Here is a 25,255-nt window from a genome sequence, read left to right on the forward strand (position 1 = left end):
AATTGCCCCGTGTTAAGCCAAGAGTCCTATTCAGTCCTCTCAGTAGCAAGACTGGAGCGCTTTCTCTCTTACTCCGTCCCGGCAACCTCTGCTCTGCTCGCAGCAGCTGCTCACCTGGCTCTGCCTGGAACATGCCAGGTGTAGTCCTGCCTCAAGGCCTTTGACCTTGCTGTTCCCTCTGCCTAGAATGCTTGTCGCCCCCGGCCCCATCCACAGGACTCATTCTCTCTCCTCATTCCCATCTCCCATTAAATGTCACTATGTGGTGGTCGGAGGGGGCGGCATTCCGACGATCATACACTTCTGATCCCACACCCTGCTTCATGTTTCTTTACGACATTGATGGCTCCTACCATATGTTTCTCTGTTCATTGCTTTTCTACCCCCAAAAGGAACATCAGTTCCAGGAAGGTGGGGGCTTGGTTTGATTCCCTCATTACTGTCTCTCCAGCACTCGGAGCAGAGCCTGGCTCATAAACACTTGTTCAAGGAGTGTATTCATGGAAGTCGGTTGCAGAACTCTGGCTGTGGAAGAGCTTTAAGTGATCAGTAGGCACTCTGCCCCGCCTCTCCAGGGTTGACTTGGTTCAAACCTGAATTCTGTTATCTTGTCTCATTTTTTTTTCGTTCTCTCTGCCAGTCCTCCAGCTGAGAGAGGTGTGTGTCCTGTGATCCTCTTCTCAAACACGACAGTCCCACTGTGTTTCATCACTGTTTTGCGCAGAGTCTTGAGAGAACTCAATGTTCCCAGGCTTGGGTGGTTCCCTGTGGTTTGGCCCCATGAATGGTTCTCTCCCATCCACAGATGCCAGCAGTGAACCTGGATAAAGTCTGTGGAGTTACATCACCTCTGGCACTTGTTTCGAGGCAGCATGCTGAAGGGGTGGCCTTGAGGCCTCATTGGGGGATGGCAGCAACAAACCCTTTAACCTTTGGAACATCTGATACTTCTTGGCCGAGAGAATTCTTCAGAACGGCAGAGCCATGGAGATCTACCCGGGACTTTCTACAGCACAGAAGCCAGGCTCAGCACCTGCCTTGTCTGTAAGGAAGACCCCGTAAGGCACAGGGCAGGGGGTGCTTAAGTTTGTGCTGTGCTACAAGCAGCTGCTCTTCTGCATGGGAAGTCCTATCTTGTGGCTCAGACATCTCGCTGCAGAGGAAAATGTAGGCCCGAGTAAAAAGTTGAAGGCTTTTTTGGGTCTCATAAGCTCAGGAGTCCCCCAAAAGCTCAGGAAAAGAGAGAAAGGTTATGTAATTCATGTCATCATTAAAACTATCCCTTTATCATTAAAACTATCCCTTTAGTTGGCTGCTCAGAGATCAGACTGGATGCGAAAGGAATCCCTCTCTCTACGTACACTATATCTATATATCCTCCTCTTATTCACAGAACTAGTTAGACTTTCACGAGAGACTGAGCTCCATTTTTCCAAGAAGGACAAGGAAATTACAAAAAAAAAACAATTTGCTCAGCTTGGAAAATAAAAAATGGATGCTTTCTTGAGCATATGAACGATTCACTGTGCAGCAGAATATCTTCTTCTTCTTCTTCTTCTTCTTCTTCTTCTTCTTCTTCTTCTTCTTCTTCTTCTTCTTCAATCAGTACAGAGCTCTTTTATTTATGTCTTTACACTTATTGTGCCATGAATTCACAGGGGATGGGTTCCAGCATCTCAGGCTCCTTTCCATTGGTTCTCACAAAGTGTGCTTCTCTGGGTGGAGTGGGCAGGTGCTTCAGGTGAACCCTGGCACCTTTCTCTTTGGCTTCCTTCTTTCTCTGATGATTTCCTTCACACGTTTAGGAAGCTATCTCAGCTCTTAGAGCGCTTCATATGCTCCATATGTGCTTTAATTCTCTTGGCAAGAATCTTGCCCTTAACTTGTTTGTTCACAACAGTGCCCACCACATGCTGGGTGACCTTGTAGACTCTTCCGGTTTTGCCAGGGGAACAGTTGGGGGCACTCCTTTTTGAACAGTGACATTCCCTTGGTGACTACATCACCACCTTTCTTGCAGATGCGCACGTATGTGGCCAAAGGAACAACTCCATGTTTCCTAAAAGGCCTGGGGAACATATAGCGGGGGCCTCTCCTCTTTCCCCTTGTGTTGGTCATTTTGGTTAATTACCGGAAGATGGCATCCTGGCCCCCCAAAAAGTGCTACATCTGTTCTTGAAAAGTGCTGAAACAGGTGACTGAGTGCTGTGTTCAAAACAGGATAGAGACCCATGTGTACAGGGTGGCTTCACACTGATGGATTTCCAGGATTATTCCAATCCCCTTCGCACACAGGGTTCTGTGATCCAGGTGAGTGGGATTTTTACGGCCGGACACTTTTGGTTGTGGTCCTCCAGCAGGAAACAGATGGTGCATACAAACGAGGCAATTTGAAGATGGTTTAATGAAGGAAATGGAGGGGTTCCGACACGAGATAATTTATTTTGGATCTCTTGTGGTTCTGAGGGGTGACTGGGAATAGTGGGGTGGATCTTGCTTGTGATTTCTCATGTCGTCATAGTCATCTTGGTAGGGTGCACTCTGAAGGCTCCGATGGGCTAAACTCCCCAGCTGGCTTCCTCACCCACCTGCCTGGCACCTCTGCGCTTCCCTAGGTCCTTCTCCAGCAGAATAAACTGGATTCTTACATGGAGGCTCAGGGTCCCAAGAGCAGGAAGCAGAAGCTGGTAGACTAGTTAAGAACTAGATCCAGAACTGACACGGTACATTTCCCCCAACTTACTCAAAACAGTCACAGAGTGTGCCTAGATTTATAAGGGTGGAGAAATAGACTCCACCTTTTTTTTCATAGATTTTTATTGATTTCAGAGAGGAAGGGAGAGGGAGAGAGAGATAGAAACATCAATGATGAGAGAGAATCATTGATAGGCTGCCTCCTGCACACCCCCTACTGGGGATCGAGCCGACAACTCAGGCATGTGTCCTTGACTGGAATTGAACCCGGGACCCCTCTGTCCACAGGCTGACACTCTATCCACTGAGCCAAACCAGCTAGGGCTAGACTCCACCTCTCAATGGAGAAATGGCAAAGCCACATTGTTGAAGAGCATGTGGAGTGGGAGTATTGTTGTAGCCATTTGTGGGACTTAGGGTGTGAGTAGGGAGTGAAGAAATCAACAGGGGAGCTGTCCCCACTGAGGCCTGAAAGGGAAAGGGGAAGAAATAATGACAAGAACCTAGAAAGAAGAGTTGTGTGGAATGGCCTCCTGACAGTAGCCGTGGCCTTCAGAAATGCAACCTAACAGGAAGGGAGCCAAAGGATTAATTACCCAACCTGTGCACACCCTCCTCCTACTTCAAATCTCCTGCCAGTGACCCACAATGGCCAAGGGACCCCATTGATGGGGGATCAGCCTGCTGGGGCACAGAGAAGGGTGGGGAAGGGCAAAGAATGGGTCTGAAGAGGCAAAGGGAAGATAAGACCAGTGGACAAGAAAATAGCTAGAATCTGTTACCTGAGGGCAAGAACGAGGTTCAGGACCAGAATTGCTACTCATGGGACTGGCAGGAAAATTGCCTGATTTTGAGCAGCTTGAAGGATTTCTAAATACCGTGGTGCATTGGAAAACAGTAAGCCTACTGCTTTTGGCAAGAAGATGCTGCTGCAGCTACTGATCACCTTACCTATCAGCATCATCTGGCCAGACCCCCCTTCCCTTCTCCAGCCTCATTGTCTACTATTTTCCTTTTATTCATCATGCCCCACCACTTCCTCGTAAGTCCCTACCCCATCAAGGCCTTCAGCATGATATGTTCATGGCTTGGACTCTCTCCCTCCCTTCTGGACAAATATTTTCACAACTTGGACTCTCTATTCCTCCCTTTTTCTGGACAAGTATTTTCACAGCTTGGACTCTCTCTCTCCCTCTTTTATTCTGGACAAATCCTTATTTTCACAACTCAACTTAAATGCAACTTCTTCAGGGAAGGCTCCTTCAACATCTGTCCTCACCCTGGGCTGTTCTTCCTGCACTTCTCCTCTGTGGCACTTATCCTAAGAGCAGTTTACATATCTACTTGTGTAATGATTTGCTTAATGCCTATCTGAGTCACTTGATTCCAGTTCCCTGAGAGCAGGCTCTGTATCTTCTTGAACCTCAAACGGTAGAACCTCAAACAGTGCTTAACACATAGGTACTAACTATATGTGAATCCGTTAGTAAATGAACATGGTAGAAAAATCAGCAATGATTTCTATAGAGTTGGTCTTTGGTGTGATCTTTTTTTATGTGTTGTTTCAGCAATAGCCACTGTTTGGATATATTTTGTTGGCGATAACATATGGATGGGGATTAAGAATTAGGAAGGCGCCCTGACCGGTTTGGCTCAGTGGATAGAGCATCGGCCTGCAGACTGAAGGGTCCCAGGTTCGATTCTGGTCAAGGGCATGTACGTTGGTTGCGGGCACATCCCCGGTGGGGGGTGTGCAGGAGGCAGCTGATCGATGTTTCTCTCTCATCTGTGTTTCTAACTCTCTCTCCCTCTCCCTTCCTCTCTGTAGAAAATCAATAAAATATATTTAAAAAAATAAAAAAATAAGAATTAGGAAGGCTAGGTATGATGCCAGGAGCTGAGTCAGTTAGCAAGTATTAAGCAGCTATCAAAACACAATCAACTGCCCTGGCTGGGTAGCTCAGTTGGTTGGAGCACTGTCCCATACACCAAAATGTTGTGGATTTCATTGCTATTCAGAGCAAATACCTAGATTGTGGGTTTGATCCCTGGTCAGAGTGGGTATGGGAGCCAACCGATCGCTCGCTCTCTCTCTCTCTCTCTCTCTCTCTCTCTGTCAAATCAATACACATATCCTAGGGTGAGCATTAAAAAAGCACACCACAATCAACTAAGGAATAGCCTTAATGTCTTTCAGCTGGTGAATGGATGAACAAAATGTGCTATATTTATACAATGGAATCTTATTCAACCATACAAGGAATGAAGTGCTGATACATGCTATGACATGGATGAAACTTGAGGATGTATGCTAAGTGAAAGAAGTCAGACACAAAAGACCACATAGTGTACTATTTCATTCAGAGGAAATATCCAGAATATCCATCGGGGTAAAAAGTAAATTAGCGGTGCCAGGGGCAAGGTGCAGTGGTGGGGAGTGGAAGTGATGGCTAATAGGTATAGGGCTTCTTTTTGGAGCGATGCCAATGTTATGGAGTTAGATAGTGGTGATGATTCTACAACTTTGTGAACATACAAAAAAAAACAGTGAATGGTACATTTGGAAAAGATGAATTTTATGGCATATGTATTATATCTCAGTTTTTTAAAACACAGTCAACCTATATTATTACACAAATAATGAGAATTTCTGAGATAGAGATAGGCTGAGGGATTGGAGCATGGTTTAGACTCTTGATTATCCTGGACATCAGAATGGCAAAACACAGAATTACTTCCCAAGAATCTAGGCTTATTGTCTGGTGGCTACCTTGGTGAGTACAAATGACACTCGTTCTCCATGAATGTGGGACTGAGATTTCAGCCATCCACAAATGAAGGAACACCGAGTTCCGACCAAAGAAAAATGACTGCGATAATAGGGCATGATTTCAATGGTTATGTAAAGCACAAAACAAACAAGATGGTGTTATTTGCCAGACTTCATGCCAGCAGTTATTTCAATCAGCAAATAGATGAAAGTTTTATGTCCTTTTTAACCGTTAGAGCTCTGATCTGAAGTGAATGGCCATTACATTAAAGCTCCACTGGTCCTCCCTTCTAACCAGGAGAAAAACATCAGATGAACGCAAATGGAGGGACCTTCTGCATCACAACTGCCAAGGTCATGAAAAATAAGGAAAGTCTGAGAAACTGTCACAGGTCAGAGGAAACTGTCTAAGATCAGATTAGTTTCAGGAGACAGAGAAAAAAGGATATTAGTAGAAAAACTAGTGAGGTCCAAATGAAGTGTGGAATTTAGTTAATATTAATGGACCAAGGTTTATTTCTTAGTGTGACTAAAAATGTATCATAGTAACATAGACGTGAAAAATAGGGAAAAACTTTGTACTCCTTTTGCAACTTTTCTGTAGATCTAAAACTACTCTAAAATAAAAAGTTTAGTTAAAAAATTTAAAGCTCAACCAGGTTCACCTCTCTGTTCTGACAGCCTTTTCTCTATCCAGCTTACAGATATAAGTTATTTGGTTTTTTTTTCTTTTTTTAAAATATATTTTATTGTTTTTTTTACAGAGAGGAAGGGAGAGGGATAGAGAGTTAGAAACATCGATGAGAGAGAAACATCCATCAGCTGCCTTCTGCACACCCCCAACTGGGGATGTACCCGCAACCAAGGTACATGCCCTTGACCAGAATTGAACCTGGGACCCTTCAGTCCGCAGACCGACGCTCTATCCACTGAGCCAAACCAGTTAGGGCAGTTGTGTGTTTTTTTCATTTGATTTTGTAAAAATTATATGTGGGGACAAAGTACAAAGCTCTCTCTATGAATTAAGATGGCATTATGAGTGATCAAAGTCCAATCTAGCCTCCTAATCCCTCCTAAATTCCTTACCCCACCCTCCCTAACTATGCAAAGGCTTTGGTTTCCTTCATCTACCATTCCTACCATGTCTTTCCCTCTAATTTATGTACTATCCATTGTCAACTGGCAAGCAAGCATTGAACATGGCTCATATAAGGCTCCATGCCAGAGGCTGTGGAGAAGTACAGGATAAGGGATGCCCCCTCGTACTTTCTCAGGGAATTTACGGTCCACTAGGGGAATTAAAACCTCAGTACCCAACTGATGAATGATCATTGCTAATGGTTTAGGACGAGAATGCACAAAGTAACTATTAAGGAAATAAGCAGTAAAAAGCAGGTGAATAGTCCATGCTTAATCCACATAGTTAATTCAGTATTTTCTTAAAGTTATCACCAGCTGCCTGTCTCTTCATGTTTTCTATTTATTTATTTTTTCCTATTTATTGAAGAAAGGACTCTACTTTTCAACTTACATTGTCTTCTAAAGAGAGGCAGACTTGTGTAGTGAGATCTGGAACTCCAATTCACCACTCATTACCTGTGTGACTCATGTTCACCTGTAAAGTGGGCAGAGCCCAGGCCCGACTCCTAGAACGGATTTGAGGATTCTGAGCTGATTCAGCTAGAGTGTGTCAAATAGTGCTTGGTATGGGATAGTTGTCCAGTGAGTATGCTCTGTTATGCCGCTCTGCATGGCTAAAGGAAGGGTGTAAGAATTAGATCTCTAGACATGAAGAGCCCAGGCAATCATTAAAAAATAAGTTTAGCCTTGGCCAGTGTGGCTCAATTGGTTGGGCGTCATCCTGTGCACCGAAGGGTTGCTGGTTCAATTCCCAGTCAGGGCACATGCTTGGGTTACAGGCTTGATCCCTGGTAGGGTGCGTGCAAGAGGCAGCTGATCAATGTTTCAGCCTCACATTGATGTTTCTTTCTCTCCCTCTAAAACTCGATAAAAAATAATTTTTTTTTTAAAAAGTAAGTTTATAAAAATTTTATAGTTGTAGGAAAATGTTCATAATACCATGTAAAATGGGACTCACTGAACATTGTGATACAGAAAGCCTATGGATGTACGCCTAGAAAAAGATACATTTCAAAATGTTAATTGTTGGGAAAATGGTTAACAGTGGTTATCTTTGGGTCGTGGCACTATTTAAAAATTAGTTTTCTATCCAAAAAGCAGAAAGCTTTAATGTAGAAAGGTGGTTGCCAAGAGCTGGGAAGAGGATGGAGGGAGAATGAGTGTTTAACGGATGTAGACTTTCAGTTTTGCAATATGAAAAAGCTCTAGAGATCTGTTGCCCAGCAGTGTGAATATACTTAACACTACTTACTGAACTGTACACTTAAAAATAATTAAACTGATAAATTTAACCCTTTGAGTGCCAACCAATATCCTAGGAACTATGCTAAAATTGCCAAGGCATTTTTGCTGATTTTACAGCAGTTTAGGAAAAAAATTATGAATCGCAAGTAAATGAAGTTACATATTCAAAAACTTAAGGAAACCTTTACTACATTGACATATTTAGCAATATCATCATCACTAATAAAAGCAGACTTAGAACTGGACGCCATTTTGAAGCTTTGATAACGCTCCCGGCACTTTTGGCGAAAGACAGGAGGAGCGCGATTGCGCTCCCTGGCACTCTAGGGGTTAATGTTATGTGTTGTTGTTGTTTTTTACCACAATTGAAAAAATACTTTTCTATGGCAATCACAATCCTATCTAATAAAGAGGGAATATGCTAACTGACCCTCATGCAGTCGAAAAGATGGCGGCGCCGCAGCCACAAGATGGCTGCCAGGGTAGGGCAGTTAGGGGTGACCAGGCTGGCAGGAAAGGGCAGTTGGGGGTGACAGGGTCGGCAGGGGAGGGCTGTTGGGGGTGACCAGGCCAGCAGGAGAGCAATTAGGCATCGATCAGGCTGGCAGGGAGTGGTTAGGGGGTGATCAGGCTGGCAGACAGAAGCGGTTAGGGGCAATCAGGCAGGCAGGCAGGCAGGCAGGCAGGCAGGCGAACGGTTGGGAGCCAGCAGTCCCAGATTGTGAGAGGGATGTCCGACTGCCGGTTTAGGCCCGATCCCTATTGAGGGTCCCAGATTGGAGAGGGTGCAGCTGGGCTGAGGGACACCCCCCCCCCCCAGTGCACAAATTTTGTGCACTGGGCCTCTAGTAGTTTTATATTTAAGAAAAAATCAATGAAAGGTGTTCTTTGATTTTTAAATGAATGTCTTAACTGTGGCTGGGTGGTGCAGATTGTGTGAGTATTTCTACAGTGTACTGGCCTTGGCTGCCAGTGGAGTTCACCTGGCAGTTGTAACTTTCTAAATAGAGCGGGGTGGGGTCCTCTCATTTGTTCCTTCCCCCCCTCCCGCCCTCCCCCCCAGCTTTCTACGGAGAGAAAACATGAGCTACAGAAGAGGGGTATTACCAAAACTGTTTGCTTTATCTGTTTTTCCTTCTGACGTAGGTTCAGTTGTCAGATACTGAATGAGGGCGGTACCACAGCCCCTGCCCTCTCAACCCACCTTGGGTCCTGCAGAATCTGCGTCAGCTGCTCTGTTTGCAGACTGCCCTCCACTGTCTTGTGCTGCTGGCTCTTTATTGATCTGTAAACCCGAGTCTGAGCCAGACTAGTTGAGACAGAGGAGGCTGGGCTGATGATCTCAGAGCAGCTGTTTTGTTGCCTTAGGTGGCTTCCTAGGCCCAGGTGTTACCTAAGGAAAACATTTGTCCCCCTGCAAGACAGGTGAGGGACCGATAATTCACAGACCACCAAGAGCTAATAAATACTTAAAAAGTGACCCCCCACACACACACACACACTAAAATAAAAATAACAGAAATAACAGCAACCTTTTCTTTCCTGTCAATCAAGGAGCAAAGATTTTTTTTTTTAAGAAAACCATTTCCAGGGTTTGCAAACAATGACTGATAGGTAGGAATTGGCCTTTCTGAAAGCGAGCTCACAATGTGTATCAAGAACTGTAGAAACATTTGTTCTAGGAATATCCCATAAAAGTTTCAGGAAGATTCACTCGGGAATTCTGTGTAAGGTAAAGGGGACGTTTCAAATTAACAAGGAGAGAGACTTCCATTTCTGACAACACCGAGCTTAGGATGACCTGAAAAACCTGTAATTATAAAAATATTGAGAAGCGTTGGATAAAATATAACAAAATGCTTGAGCTCCAACGGTAAAAAGAGGCCAAGCAACAGGAACAGAACACCAGTGACAAGGGCGGGCTGACACGGCGGCTGCCCTAGGTTATTTATTTGAACAATCTAAGGCTACCGTTTGAATGTCCGGGTGAGGACAGGATACCAGGCCTTGAGGCGGTGTGGGTGTGTGGGAGGAGGAGTTGAACCTGAGTCTCATGTGTAGCTGGGGTCCTTGGAAGTCCAACCCTTGAGGGGCAGAAATCAGTCACAATAGCTTCTCCCTTCAAGGAAATCCCACCTTGACTCTTTGCTAAGGCCAATGTCAAGAAGGGTCTTAACCTCGGAGAGTCTGTCCACCATGAGAACGCTCGGCTGATTCCCTGTGTCACTGCTGAAGGTAGACATGTTATCCAGAACAGGCAGTCTCAAGTCCAAGAGGTTGCCAAAATAAGACATATTTGTATGTTTTCTCTTCCTAATGGCCTATCTGTGGATCAGTTTGGCAGGTCTATCAGTGTTTGAAATGTGATTCTATCTCCAGGAAACTATCCCATAAATCACGCGATTCTTATAACAATTGGGTTCATTATGCTTCATCTGTAATAGAAAAAAGTAGAAGCTGCCCATGTCCAAAAGCCAGGAATGGTTAAACAAACACTATTAAAAGGAGTGAAGTGGATCTCAATGCATGAACAAGGAAAGAATATCCACACTACACATCATTTATTAAGGCTTTTTAAAAAGTAAACAGCATTGTCCAATAAGAACAGAGTGCAAACACATAGTAATTTCAGATTTTCTAGTAAAAATATCTTAAAACATAAAAAGGAAATAGGTGAAAGTAATTTTAATAATATACTTTATTTCTCCCAATGTACCCAGAATACTAGTTAAGCATGTAATCAATAGAACATAATTGATGAGATAGTTTACATTACTTTTATAGGTCTTTGAAACCTGGTGTGTATTTTATACCAACAATACATCTCATTTCAGATAAATCACATCTACAAGCACTCAAGAGCCACTTATGACCAGTGGCTGTAATAAGGGACAGTGCAGCGAGAGAACAAATGTAGAGTATAAAATGGAATATATATATATATTCCAGGGCCAGTTATATAGTACTGTACAGACATAGGAAACACTTGGAAAGATACACAAGAAATGATTATAGGGTCTATCTCTTTAGAGTGGGATTGTGGGGAAAGAAGGTGTTCAGAGTTTAGAAACATCTATATTTGAATTTATTACATGAGGATAAATCATGCTTTAACTACTCAAAAAAAAAACACCACCTAAAAGTAAAATGTTTATTTTCTTCAATGCAGTAAATCAATGTACAGAAAAATTTATCTTAAGGAAATAATAACTATACAAACCAACATTTTTGTGGCATTACTCACAATGATATAAACTAGACTCCACATCATGTCCAACAATAGGAAAATTATTTAATAAATTGTGATACTTTATGATGGATGTTTTGCATAACATGGGAAAATAAATATTCATGACACAATTTTAAAATTCACAGAACAAAAACTATCCAAATGAATTAGAATAGATATATGTTCAAACAAAAAAATTGTGTACAAATGTTAATAGTAGCATAATTCATAGTAGCCAAAAAGTATAAACAAAACAGTGTCCACCAGCTGGTGAGTGGATAAATAAATGCGGTACATCCATGCATAGAATATTAATCAGCTATGAAAAGGAATGGAATATTGATACAAGCACCACATGGATGAACCTTGAAAACATTTGCTAAATGACAGAAGTCAGACACAAAAGGCCACATATGGTATGAATCCATGGATATGAAATGTCAGGAATAGACAAATCCATAGGGACAGAAAGCAGATTTGTGGTTGCCAGGGGCTGGGAGGAGGGGAGGGGGAGTGGCTTTTCAATGAAAATGTCTTGGAATTAGATGGCGATGATGGTTACACAACATCGTGAGTACCACTGATTCTTCTACTTGGAAATGGCTAAAACGATGGACTTTTTGTTATGTGAATTTTATCTCACTTTGAAAAAGGTGTCTATAGAATACGATCCCAACTTTATAAAAGAAGACTCATGTGTCAAGAATGGTGGTGGGGTTATAAATGCTTTTTAACTCCTTTCTGACTTTCTGCAGCACACATACACTATATTTTAAATGGAGGGCAATGGAATAAAGGCACTTAGAAAAGAATGGTCTCTCTGGATAAAATCTGTGTGCTTTGGAAACAATGCCATGTTCTCGCTTTATTAGCTACTACACAAAGGGCCGGCCTATCTAACCTGTGGAGTACGCTCCCACCTATGCAATGTTTAACGGCATTTGCTACAACAAACAAGCCGTAGGTGCCGAGTAGTAGAGTTGACTCCAGACTTTCCTTTTCTGTATCTGTGGATGTTGTAGAGATGGGGTTATCTATTCATCTTTTGAAACAGGGTTGCCCTGATGATGTACCTTAATGCTCAGGGCTCCAGCTTCAGAACTTGAACTCTCTTTGCGCAGGCTGGCTTCCTGCCCTTTTAAGAAATCCTGGTGATTTCTGCCACTCCACTGGTAAGATGAGGTGGTAATGTTTGCTTCACCGGAGTGGAGAAGAGAATGTATTAGATAAGATCTTCAACGCAATAAGAAACGAAAAGGTCCAGAAAAACAAAAGGTTATCCAACCCCTCTGGAGACTCGAATCACTGAAAAGTAGATGGAGGAGAAAGAACTTACATAATGACTCCTCATCACCCAATAAATAAACAGATAGGATCTGAGGAGGGTTAAAGGGGGTGTCACCGAGGTTTCTCTTAACCCTTGAATGGGTGGCATTTTTCATAGGCTCACAGGAATGATGGGGTCTCGGCTGTGCTTGCTTAGTGATGTTTTGCTTAAATCTCACCTGATGTCTTATTCTTCCAATAACCCCATAGCAGGCAAATGAAAGAAAATGCCCAGGATAAGGATAACACTGCACAGGTTTTGGTTGCCCGGAAGACCCCGTGCTTTTAAGATATTTGCTGAGTGGTCCTTAAGTCACTGCAGCTGTCCAGTTTGTTTTGCCTGGGGTAGAACTTTGTAGACTGACAGGGAAGGGAGCCCCAGATGTAGGAAGCAAACAAACATGTCGTGGGACAAGTTGCAGAGCATGATCCCATCTGTGTTTTGAAAATCTAAAATCTATATGTATCTATGTACCCTCTACCTACCTACCTACCTACCTACCTACCTACCTCCCTAGCTGCCTACCTACCTACCTAGCTGCCTATCATCTCTCTACCTTGGTGAATGGATAGAAAAGGCCCTATTATTACCACTACCTTGGTGAATGGATAGAAAAGGCCCTATTATTACCACTGCTTACCCCTGAGAGTGAGAATGGAGTGTGGGCATTTCTGTACTATTATAAAATGTTAATAAGTTGTTTTGTAACAAAAAAATTAATAAAAATTACCAATTGTAATCACAACTAACACCCCCCCCCCCACACACACACACACATACAGTCCTCTCCAGCATCTCACCACATACCTAGAAAGAGTTAACACAGAAAATTCCAGGTGTTTGATGAGGACAAATTCCTGATTTGGTCCCTGGGGGTGGGAGGAGGATTAGAGGTGAGAAGCGCCAAAAAGTGAAAAGGGGAGGAACGCAGAGGGTTGGCTGCCCGGCTCTCCACCCAACCAATAGCACAAAAGCTTCAGGTCCAACGCCCACCTGTGGAGGGTATTTCAGGAGACAGGAGTCGCATCGGAGTTCACTGTCACCTGTCAGAGAAGAATTAAGACAGCTTTCTGGTTTGGCTCCCCGGAGGCTGCTTGCTACTCCTTCACTCAGAGGTAAAATTTAAAGCGTCAGCTGTTCTGCTGGTGGGGATGGGAGTGTATGCTTTTTCCTCTGTGGTGTATTGACTTCTTTTTCTACAGGGCAGACATGTGTTTATAGCAGTGGTTCTCAACCTGTGGGTCGCGACCCCTTTGGCAGTCGAACAACCCTTTCACAGGGGTCGCCTAAGACCATCCTGCCTATCAGATATTTACATTATGATTCATCACAGTAGCAGCATTACAGTTATGAAGTAGCAACGAAAATAATTTTATGGTTGGGTCACAACATGAGGAACTGTATTTAAAGGGCCAGAAGATTGAGAACCACTGGTTTATAGGATAGTGCTTGATTTTGACAACACTATTAACACTAAATCCCTAACGTGGAATGAGTCTTCCTGGTTCTTACTTGCAGAAGGCAAGATACAGTCTGTTGATGTGTTAGGGAGACATTCTGCTTGGACAGGCACTGCATAGGAAAGAGAAAACACCTATTCTTTGATTGTTTAAGAGTTATCGTGTCAGTCCCCCTGTTTCATTGAGAGCCCGGTTAAACTTTTATGAGGACTAGGGTTGCAAACAGCGAGTCTCACCGTAGATAAGTATTGACAGAATGCTAACATTATAGAATGGGCTCTTGTTTGATTTTCCATCTCAGCAAAAGGTCTTAAAACTCCCCTCATTCATAACACAGCTACTCTTCACGAGAGAGTAGCAAAACAAAGAAGAAAGTTTGAAAAGGGATATCCAATGAAATCCCCCCTATGTTTAGGTCCAAATATAGCCGCCCAGGATGGTGCTCTGTGCTTAGTGTCTCTGCGACCTCCTTTCCGCTCCCTTCTCCCCCACAGACTTTGCTAGTGATGGACCCATACGTGATCGAGATGAATGGCAGCGGCGACCACCCCTCCGTTCTGGATGTGCATGTCAACGTCGGTGGGAGAAGCTCCACGCCAGGAAAAGTGAAAGGCAGGAAGGCCCGGTGGTCTGTGAAGCCCTCGGACATGGCCAACAACACTTTCAATCCCATCCGGGCCATCGTGGACAGCATGAAGGTGAAGCCAAACCCGGACAAAACCATGATTTCTCTGTCAATTGGTGAGTTGGGGACGCTCGACTGAGGGGTGGGCATTGTTCCCCTCTCCCCCATCCTCGTAGGCTGATGGGAGAAGACGGGAGAGGAGGGTGAGTCTGAGCACTGGGCGTGGAAGAGTAACCTCTTGGTGGCTTTTCTTTTTCCTCCCATGAAAAGGGGACCCTACTGTGTTTGGAAACCTGCCCACGGACCCAGAAGTTACCCAGGCGATGAAAGATGCCCTGGACTCCGGGAAGTATAACGGCTACGCCCCCTCCATTGGTAAGTTTCTCCTGAGACTCTAAGTGGCTTCTGAATCTTTGGTGCTCTTCCAATAGGAATACATTTCTCGCAATTCTCCTTGCTTTCCCGACGCGTGGTTCCTCAGGAGAGGCTAAGATAAATGGCCGCCTGGATTTGGGGGAAAGGGTCTAGGATGCTTAAACACAAGCTTCAAGGTCCAACTTCTTGCCTGGCTTTCTTGGGCTCACTGGTATCTCCCTCTAGGCTCCCATCACATACTTTATTATTCTTTCTCAAATAATGCTCCTATCCTATCATGGCTAATTCTCAAATGAAGGCCTCGAACTTGGCTGCAGCTGCTTGTTTACTGAGCCCTCTGGGTCCTAAGTTAATCGGCTTGGCTTTATTTCTCCTCCTCTGTGCATTCAAGGCTTATTTTATTTAATAGAGGCCTGGTGCACGAAATTCGTGCACTGGGGCGGGGGCAGTCCTTCAGCCCAGCCTGCGCCCTCTCACAGTCTGGGAGTCCTTGGGGGATGTCTGGGTGACACCTTAGTGCTGCCGCGGAGGTGGGAGAGGCTGCTGTGGAGGTGGGAGAGCCTCCCGCCCCCGCTGCTGCGCTCGCCAGTCGTGAGCCCAGCTTCTGGCTGAGTGGCGCTCTCCCTGTGGGGGCGCACTGACCACCAGGGGGCAGCTCCTGCATTGAGCATCTACCCCCTGGTGGTCAGTGCGCATCATAGCGAGCAGTTGAGTGGCCTTAGCATATCATTAGCATATTATGCTTTGATTGGTTGAACAGCCAACTGGATGACCAGACACTTATCATATTAGGCTTTTATTATATAGAATGGTCCTGATCACACTCCTAATGAAGTTGTAATTGTTTCATATTAAAGAGGAATAAATACCACCCACACCACCAACAAAGAATAGCCTGTCCTATTGAAGAATAGAGGGTTGTTTCTGACAGAAAGAAATTATTCTTATTTATGTTTAACCCTCTCCATCTATGAAACATTTCTACACTACACATTTTGGTAAAATAGGTGATTCCTTGGCTTTGTTTCAGTGTTGCACATTTTTCTCCTGTGTTTATGTGCACATAGAAACGTATTCTTAAGGCAGAATAAAAGTCAAGTTTCATGTTAAAATAGAATTTTAAAAATACTTCAAAGAGGTTTTAGGGGCATGATTTTTAGGTTGCTTATTTACATTTTATAAAGCTTCATACAACAAAAATAAAGACAAATTAAGACCAAAAATTCGGTTATAAAAAAGTTTGTAGTGATTTTTATAACCAAAGCATTAGAGAATTGATTCAACCTGAAAAAACCAAAAACCAATTTTGTAAATATTCAAAGGATATGAGCACTCAGGCCAAAGAAAACACAGATAAGAATAGACAGTGTATCTTGGGAAATGCTCTTCCTTGTTAGTAATTAAAGAAGTGCTGATATCTGTAACTTCAAGAGATCTTTCTCTACCTTTTAAGTTAACAAACATTGTAAAATATTGCCTCTGGCCCTGCCAACGAAAGACAATCTTTTTGAAGAGCAGTTTTGTAAAACATGGTCATTTGCATGAAACTGTCTATACTTTCAGCTTATAAGCCAACGTTTGGAAGTAATGTATGAGACTATGATTTTAAAGGTAAAAATTGTACAAAAACAGTAATAGGGATATAATATGAAAAACTTAAGATGGACTGAATGAAACACACTCTTTGATTATAACTTTTCAAGAAATATAGTCCCTGGGTGGGACTAGGGAATAATTGAAATCCTGTATTTTATGGAGAATAAACACATAATCATAGTAACCAAGACGATGCAGAGCGTCCTATAGTTTGGTGAGCTCTTTCTTGTTATTATTTATATATTTGTGCTTATTTCACAAATTTCAAATATAAACTTAATTTCCTTTGTCAACAGCGGTTGAGAGCTAACCTGAGTAGTATGTGCTTTGAGCAGGGGCAAAAGGAAGCCTACAGCCCTGTGACTCTGGTAGAGCTGTCAGTCCTGGGATGGAAACGTCCAGCTTCCTCCTTCTGTTCCTTTCTTTCAGGTTACCTGTCCAGCCGGGAAGAGGTCGCGTCCTATTACCACTGTCCCGAGGCACCCCTGGAAGCTAAGGTGAGCCTGAGACAGGGTTCCAGCTCTGAAGCAACACTGGGCAAACTCTACCCTTTTCATTGTTTCTGTTCTGCAAATACAGGTTTCTAGGGAAACAGAAGCCGGGGATAGTTTCCCTTTAACAACTCGAGGACTTCTTATATAATGAGGACACTAATCAGTGATTACATTTAATGTCGTTACAGTATGATGATGACACTGCATACAGTTTATATGGTGTCAATCTCAAGGAGGCTCAAATGACTCAGAGATCATTCTATGTTTGATTCGTAAATACCCAAGAGTTAAAACTGTCAATTTTACCAATAGGATCTTTTTATTTTGGTAATCCTCACTTGAGGATATTTTCCCACTGATTTTTAGGAAGAGTGGCAGAGAGAGAGAAAGACAGAGAGAAACATCGATGTGAGAGAAACACATCGATTGGTTGCCTTCTGCATGAGCTCTGACCAGGGTCCAGGCCTGGGAGGAGCCTGCAACCAAGGTATGTGCCCTTGACCGGAATCGAACCCGGGACCCTTTGGTCCGAAGGCCGACTGAAGTTCTATCCACTGAGCCAAACCGGCTAGGGCCCAATAGGATCTTTTTAAAGCTTCCCTCATTCACTTTAGGTCCCTCAAATAGGAAGACTGAGCTACCATGACATATTGAATAGATGGCAGTGCCAAGTTTAAATACCACCCTCACCTCTATTGTTTACCCTTCACCTACATTTCAGAGAAGAGCTAGGCTTCAATCTCTGGTCAAAAGTAAATAAATAACCAGGTGAAAATACCCAAGGTTATAATGCCCACTCATGGAAGTTGGCTGAATCAGAGTTGACCTGTCCTTTTTTTTTTTTAAATGATTTGTTTACTTCTTTTAAGTGGCCAGCATTTTCAACAATCTTTAGATCAGCGGTTCTCAACCTGTGGGTCTCGACCCCTTTGGGGGTCGAATGACCCTTTCACAGGGGTCGCCTAAGACCATCGGAAAACACATATATAATTACATATTGTTTTGTGATTAATCACTATGCTTTAATTATGTTCAATTTGTAACAATGAAAATACATCCTGCATATCAGATATTTACATTACGATTCATAACAGTAGCAAAATTACAGTTATGAAGTAGCAACAAAAATAATTTTATGGCTGGGGGTCACCACAACATGAGGAATTGTATTAAAGGGTCGCGGCATTAGGAAGGTTGAGAACCACTGCTTTAGATAGAGACATATATATAAGGCTGTTAAATTCTTTCTGGCTTAGTACAATCCCTACTCCTTTACTTAGAATTTGTAAAAGTCAGTTTATCTTTGTCCCCCACACACCCATCTGACAATTTCCTTTCTCCTGTTGCTGTTGGAACCGCTAACAAAATGAGCCTTTTATTTTCTTTCTTCACAGGATGTCATTCTGACAAGTGGCTGCAGTCAGGCCATTGAACTTTGTTTAACTGTGTTGGCCAACCCGGGGCAAAACATCCTCGTTCCGAGACCCGGTTTCTCTCTCTACAGGACTTTGGCTGAATCTATGGGGATTGAGGTCAAACTCTACAACTTATTGGTAAATGACTTTTTAATTTTAGACACAAGTGCTCAATTACTACTAATGTTAGCAGGAAAAGATCTGGAAGTGGGTGGTTGAAACCACAGACATATTTTATTATTTATATTACACCATTGATTTAAATGAGTTTTCTCCTTAAATTTCTCAGAATCATCTTTTTTTTAAAAAATATATATATATAATTTTTTTTTATTGATTTCAGAGAGGAAGGGAGAGGGAGAGAGAGATAGAAACATCAGTGATAAGAGAGAATCATTGATCGGCTGCCTCCTGCACGCTCCACACTGGGGATGGAGCCTGCAACCCAGGCAGGTGCCCTAACCGGGAATCAAACAGTGACCTCCTGTTTCATAGGTCAATGCTCAACCACTGAGCAACACTGGCCGGGCTCAGAATCATCTTAACCTCACCCTTTCTTCCTCCCCAGCCAGAGAAGTCTTGGGAAATTGACCTGAAACAATTGGAATCTCTGATTGATGAAAAGACAGCTTGTCTCATTGTCAATAATCCATCAAACCCCTGTGGGTCAGTGTTCAGCAGAAGTCATCTTCAGAAGATTCTGGCCGGTGAGTCCAGCAGGGGAGAAGATGAGGATGCAATCCTTTAGTCATTGATCCAAATGAGAAAAGAGTCCGTCACTATGTTCCAAGCTTAGGATGGAGGTTGGGGTGCTCCACTAGGGTCTCTAGTGTGCCATTGGAATGGGAGGACTTGCTTAAAAGAAGGAGAAAGAGAGGAAATACTTGACACATCACCACTCCCATCATGTGGAAGAAAGGGTCTGAAATGTCTAGTTAATTAAATGGCAAATTTAGGCCTTGTACCCTGCAAGAATATGTATCCATTTAGTTCTTAGTGAGCAAGACAAAGTACAAAAACATGAAAAGCAAAGTACAGTAAGCTCAGGTAAATAATAAATGCACAGGCAATTCACATTAATGATTTCTGCATGTTTCTTTTATTTTCAGTGGCTGCAAGGCAGTGTGTCCCCATCTTAGCTGATGAGATCTATGGAGACATGGTGAGTCTTGGGCAGCAAATCTCACTGCAATAATCTCCATTCCAAATTATTTCATTGGACCTTCAGAGGTGGCATCTAAATAATCAGAAGCAACTCCTAATCACTTCAGTCAGCCAATCAAGATCCCTGTACTCTTCACAGATACATAGATCTATCTATGACTCCTCAGCCAGCTGTCTGAAATCCAGAAAAGCTATGAAAATCCAAAGATTTTTTGCAATTCATTTGGTGGCAAACCCTGACTTGGCTGATATAAAGATATTTGTAGATTTCTATTTTTCTCACTTATGGATCTGTATGAGCATAGGGGAAGGGGCAGAGACGTTAATATGCTTGATTAGGTGTGCTATCCCAGAGTGCTCTGGGACTGTTACATAATAGATGGTGACATGTGCTATATAACCTTTCTAAAATCCAAATAATTCTGCAACATATTTGGGCCCAGGGATTTCAGCTAAGTGTATGTGGACCCATATTATACTTCTAAATCTATAGCTCCAAGAGTCATGCCTTCTCTAGAACTGGCTTCAAGGGGTTGTCCATATTTCAGGGCTAGGGCCAGTTTCTCACTTTAGGCTTCCTTTAATCCAGACCAGACACCAGGTTCAATGTCTTCCCATAGCCCCCTTAGAAGCCCCTTGGGGTCCCAATCATGCTTCAGCATAGGGATGAGCCCCCAAATCCGAGTGATATAAGGAAAAGGGGAGGAGGCGTGGGATTTGGAGGAGAGTAAGCCAGAAGACAACTACAGCAAGCTCTTCTCCACAGGTGTTTTCGGGTTCCAAATTTGAGCCTCTGGCCACCCTCAGCAGCAACGTCCCCATCCTGTCCTGCGGAGGGTTGGCCAAGCGCTGGCTGGTTCCTGGCTGGAGGTTGGGCTGGATCCTCATCCATGACCGCAGGGACATTTTTGGCAATGAGGTGAGAGCCACGTGGTGTGTCTACTTTGGGATACATACTTACTTTGGGTGCACAGTGGGTGGGAGGTAGATTTGTTTTTTCCCCCTTTCTTCCTGGCCCTGTTGTAATGGGTGCCTGGAAAGATGCTAGATAAAGATGGTACTGATTCCTCTCCAAACTCAGTTTTTCTTTCTGTACCTGGCTCTGTGAAGAAGTTATATCTGTCTCCAATTTTTGGACCACCAAAAGGGAAACAATAGCAGCAATAACCCTAATACTGTTTGCAGGCATACAATGTGCCAGTACTTTATATGCATTATTTGAATTTAATCTTCCCAACAACCCCATGAGGCCAGTATTAGTATTATCTCCATTTTACAGAGAGTTGAGAAAATTGAGGCACAGAGAAGTTGTATACTTTTCCTAGAGTCACACAGCAGGGTCGTGGCAGAGCTGGGCTACAAACACAAGTGGTCTGATCTAAGCATGACACTAGGCACCATCACTTCTCCAGAAATATAAGAACCGATAGAAAGAATGGTCAGCACCAGAGTTCCCAAGGCCAGGGTGCTTAAGCTAAATACTGTGTTTGCTGGGGGGGCTTTTAGATCCGAGATGGGCTGGTGAAGCTGAGTCAGCGGATCCTGGGACCCTGCACCATTGTCCAGGGAGCTTTGAAAAGCATCCTGCGTCGCACCCCTCAAGAGTTCTACCACGACACCCTAAGCTTCCTCAAGGTAAGGGCAGCCTGTGGCCTTTCACTTTGGGGGTCAGGGAATGCCACCAGTGGAATTAGGAATAATGGGTCATTTCTGGAGCAGCGTCCCATGATGGTACGTCCAAATCCGGGGGTGGCATCCGTGCAGGTGTCTGTCCACCCATACATTTCCGACTTCTGGCAATTCACTCTGCTCCTGGCCAAAGTTTCATGTGGCAGGTTTTTGCCTTATTGACTCCTTATGCCTTACCTTTGATGTGGACTCTCCTTAAAAATAATGTTTTTTAAATTGATTTCAGAGAGAGGAAGGGAGATGGAGAGAGATAGAAACATCAATGATGAGAATCATTGATCAGCTGCCTTCTGCACGCCCCCGACCGGGGATTGAGCCTCCAACCCGGGCATGAGCCCTGACCGGGAATCGAACTGTGACCTCCTGGTTCATAGGCAGAGGCTCAACCACTGAGTCACACCGGCTGGTCTGGGTTCTTCTTTTAATGACTTTTTTCTTTTACTTAACTTTTAATCTGCCTTCTCTTGTAGTCCAATGCTGATCTGTGCTATGGGGCGTTGGCTGCCATCCCTGGACTCCGGCCAGTCCGCCCTTCTGGGGCCATGTACCTCATGGTAAGAATGCGGGGGGCAGTCACTTGTGGAAAGCCAGTGTGCAGGGCTCACAAAGAGCTAGGCTCCTGTGTCAGTCAGTTTAGGAATGACTGTGTTCCTAACTGTTCCACGAACATGATCTAAGCTCAGTGTTAGACAAAACAAAACCCTCTTAAGATGAGTTAATTCCTTAATATACTCACTTTGTATATACACATAGAGAAGAATAAGACAGAAGAGGCTCTCTACACATTGTCGTTCTCAATTTGGAATGATACTGGTTCCCTAGGGATGTTTGGGAATGTACGGGAATCTTGTTTTTAGAATGACTGGGGGGTGCTGTTGGCATTTCGTGGGCCAGGCCTGCTAAATATCTTGCAATGGGTGGGAACGTTCCATGCAATTCTGAATTGCCTGACCCATGAGGCTCGTAGTTTACTTTTCGAGAAATACTGGCATTCTATTTCCAGCTGTCATTTATCAGCATACAGGAAGGAACCGCTCAATAAACTAAAATATTAATATAAATATATTCTCTCTTCGTTATGAAAAATTCCATGAGCTCGTAAGGGCTAGAACTTACTTATCAAGCTAGTTATCAGTTGCAGAGTTCCAAGGTATTTTTTAGAGCAGTCCCTACCTTACTTTCTGGCATAGGGAGTTGGCCCGTTTTCCCTCCTTCTGCTAAGTTTGCCTCTCCCTGTGATTGGTATAGGTTGAAATTGAGATGGAACATTTCCCAGAATTTGAGAATGATGTGGAGTTCACGGAGCGGTTAGTTGCTGAACAATCTGTCCACTGCCTCCCGGCAACGGTGAGTGTTTCTACGCCTCCCAGAACATTCTCCACGGCCTCAGGAGCTCTCCCTGAGCTGGTTTTTATCGCCACCTTTCCTCCCCCAACAAAGTGTATTCTCATTTGATAAGATCCAACCGGATGTGTCTTGCGGCCTCTATTTAAAATTTGTTTCTCTCCATCATTATCCCATCAGTACTGGGAAGAAAAGGTGTGGTGGAACATTCCCGGGGAGGGGAAATCAAGCTTTTAAGATGAATTAACTCAGTGACTGACTTAGTGTCCCAATGATGCCCCGAGTCAGTGGCGCTGCTTCTTGCTGTTGGGGCCCTGGCCGTTTTAGGGTGGTCCAGGACCAGGTTGCATGGCTCTGAGAATAACAGGCTCTTCTTTTTGCAGTGCTTCGAGTACCCGAACTTCTTCCGAGTGGTAATCACCGTCCCTGAAGTGATGATGCTGGAGGCCTGCAGCCGGATCCAGGAGTTCTGTGAGCAGCACTACCACTGTGCTGAAGGGAGCCCCGAGGAGTGTGACAAATAGGCCTGAGCCCATGCTCCTGACTACGTCCCCTCCAGGGAGGGCCGGACGGGGCCCTGCTGCTCCTCGGGGAGTCAGGCGCCCCTGTTGGGAGAGGAGCCTCAAAAACACATCGAGGGTTCAGAATTGCCCCTGCTTTACCCCAGCCATATCCATGTGCACGCTCTGAATTCCAGAGTCTTCTCTCACTCTGCCCTGCTGGAGTGACTAATTCATTAACTTGCCCCACTTCCATGACTTCCTCCTTTTTTTCTGAGAGTACCAGGTGAGCAAAACTCACCAGCAAGCAGCAGAGACAAGGAAATTCAGAGCTCCAGATGAGAGAAACAAAAGAGTGAGAGAACTTGGGCCCCCAACCATTCCTCACGCTATAAGAACATAGTCTCTCTAGTCAGATCTGAAGCCCAATTCTGTTACGGCCTAACTTAAGGTATTCCTCACTTTATGCGCTAGAGTTATGATGAAAGAATTTGAGGACATATGTATTTGGTTTATTATATTCTAAACCCATTAGGAAAATTTGCTAATTCAAAGGATCCTTTACAGAAACACTTTTTGGGGGGTACAGAATTACTTTGCCATACAAATAAATATCCTTTAATGATTGCCTTTCTAAATTTAGATATGTGTGTATCAAGCTTTCTTAAAATGAAGACACATCGATACTAAAAAATAAAAAAAAAGGGAGGAATCATTGGATCTTCCAGAAACACTGCTCTGTAAGGGTCACAAATATCCCTACTTGTCATTGTTATAGAATCATTGTTACTTTGCCTGTAATGTTATTGATTTATTAATATATATATTATATTATCTTTTCATATGTTTTCTAAGGAACATTTATATTGACAAGATCCTTTATTTTGGCAAAGGCATAAATTATTGTCTCTTTTTATACAAAAAATAAAATTTACTAAGTATGTTCTCTGGTTTTGTGTTTTTTTTCTCTTCTGTGGAGAATTTCTATCCCCAGGTGCTGCTCATTGCTCAGTCTGATTGATGCCTTACCCATCAGGCTTCATTTATTTCTTTGTAGCTGTACTGACATTTGGAGTTACTTAAGAAACACTATTCCTAAAATATTTTATTTGGGAACTCAACTTCTGGCTTCCTACTTACACACAAGGCAAACTAAGAAGCAACATTATTAACTTCTGGCCTTAGACTTTACACTTTCAACCTTTTGGGTCCCCAATCTCTGGTCCCAATTTCCTACACTTGTCCAGATCCACTAACTCCCTTGGGAACGAAGGCGAACTGGTTCCGTTAACCCAGGGAATGAAGGTGCCCAGGGTCTCCTTTCATTATGAGCTTTTCTTCTGCAATCCCTCTTTAGGCACAGTTGCCTAATTTTTGCCTCACCATTTCCTTTAAAGGAGGGAGTCTGCAGTTATCTTGCAATTGTTGGGGGCAGAAATATACTATAATTCCGCACGAAGGGACATTTTCCTTATCTGAAAGAGGAACTTCAGTATCAACAGCTGGCAGTCACAACCAAGTAATTTCCTTTACAAAAATAAACATCACATGTCCCCCGTTCAGGGAGCTCACACTACAATTTACCTTTCCATTTTCTTCAGCAAATCCAAAAGGAATATGCAATGATTGAGATGATAGATTGGTTTCCTGTATGGTGCCACTGCTGATAATTTTCCGAAAAAGCCTGGCTCCTCTTTTCCTGTATACCCCGTGGCCTCCCCAATTCCCCCCTCCCCCGCCCCAGAGATCTCTGTTCAGAAATAAACAGGAAGACTTGGTGGGTTACACAAGACATTTCTTCTTCAAGCATACATATTCTATCAAGCATTACTCAATTCTACTCAGACTTCTTATATTTCCGAATTTCCTTGGTGTCTACATTTTGATGGAGTCAAACATTTACAAAACAATCCATGCGCATTGGACAAACTTAAAACAATACAACCCCCCCCCCAAAAAAAAAACAACACCACTCTGATCAGTTAGCAGTTGCTGGTTCATTCTTTGAGATTACCCTGTGTATATGCATATGTAAACGTGTGTGTGTGTGTGTGTGTGTGTGTGTGTGTGTTTAGGGTCGTTTTCCTCTTTTACTTCCTTTCTGCAAAGTATCACTCAACTTTATAATTCAGTTTCCTGTTGAAGAAATGACATTTGAGGCGTCCCTCACGTCCGGGATGTTTCTGTA

At 43.4% G+C, this 25,255-nt stretch overlaps 1 protein-coding gene across 2 annotated transcripts in view; it reads left to right on the forward strand.

The window, feature by feature from the left end:
* TAT (tyrosine aminotransferase) overlaps positions 1 to 23,709 on the forward strand; it is a 36,107-nt gene extending 12,398 nt beyond the window's left edge. The window contains exons 1-12 of one of the 2 annotated variants that reach the window (XM_006091194.2): positions 13,451 to 13,520; positions 14,360 to 14,606; positions 14,761 to 14,865; positions 16,891 to 16,958; positions 18,350 to 18,508; positions 18,939 to 19,077; positions 19,480 to 19,532; positions 20,301 to 20,453; positions 21,041 to 21,169; positions 21,694 to 21,777; positions 22,472 to 22,570; positions 22,951 to 23,709. In XM_006091194.2, coding sequence (XP_006091256.1) covers positions 14,372 to 14,606; positions 14,761 to 14,865; positions 16,891 to 16,958; positions 18,350 to 18,508; positions 18,939 to 19,077; positions 19,480 to 19,532; positions 20,301 to 20,453; positions 21,041 to 21,169; positions 21,694 to 21,777; positions 22,472 to 22,570; positions 22,951 to 23,091 — 1,365 coding nt within the window. In that variant the 5' untranslated portion in view covers positions 13,451 to 13,520; positions 14,360 to 14,371 and the 3' untranslated portion in view covers positions 23,092 to 23,709. Of the gene's footprint in view, positions 1 to 13,450; positions 13,521 to 14,359; positions 14,607 to 14,760; positions 14,866 to 16,890; positions 16,959 to 18,349; positions 18,509 to 18,938; positions 19,078 to 19,479; positions 19,533 to 20,300; positions 20,454 to 21,040; positions 21,170 to 21,693; positions 21,778 to 22,471; positions 22,571 to 22,950 lie in introns of those variants that run through there. The other variant, XM_023756101.1, reaches the window with a different exon arrangement.
* Positions 23,710 to 25,255: the final 1,546 nt, after the last annotated feature.

Source organism: Myotis lucifugus, unplaced genomic scaffold, assembly GCF_000147115.1.
Source record: "Myotis lucifugus unplaced genomic scaffold, Myoluc2.0 scaffold_88, whole genome shotgun sequence".
Taxonomy (NCBI): Eukaryota; Metazoa; Chordata; class Mammalia; order Chiroptera; family Vespertilionidae; genus Myotis; species Myotis lucifugus.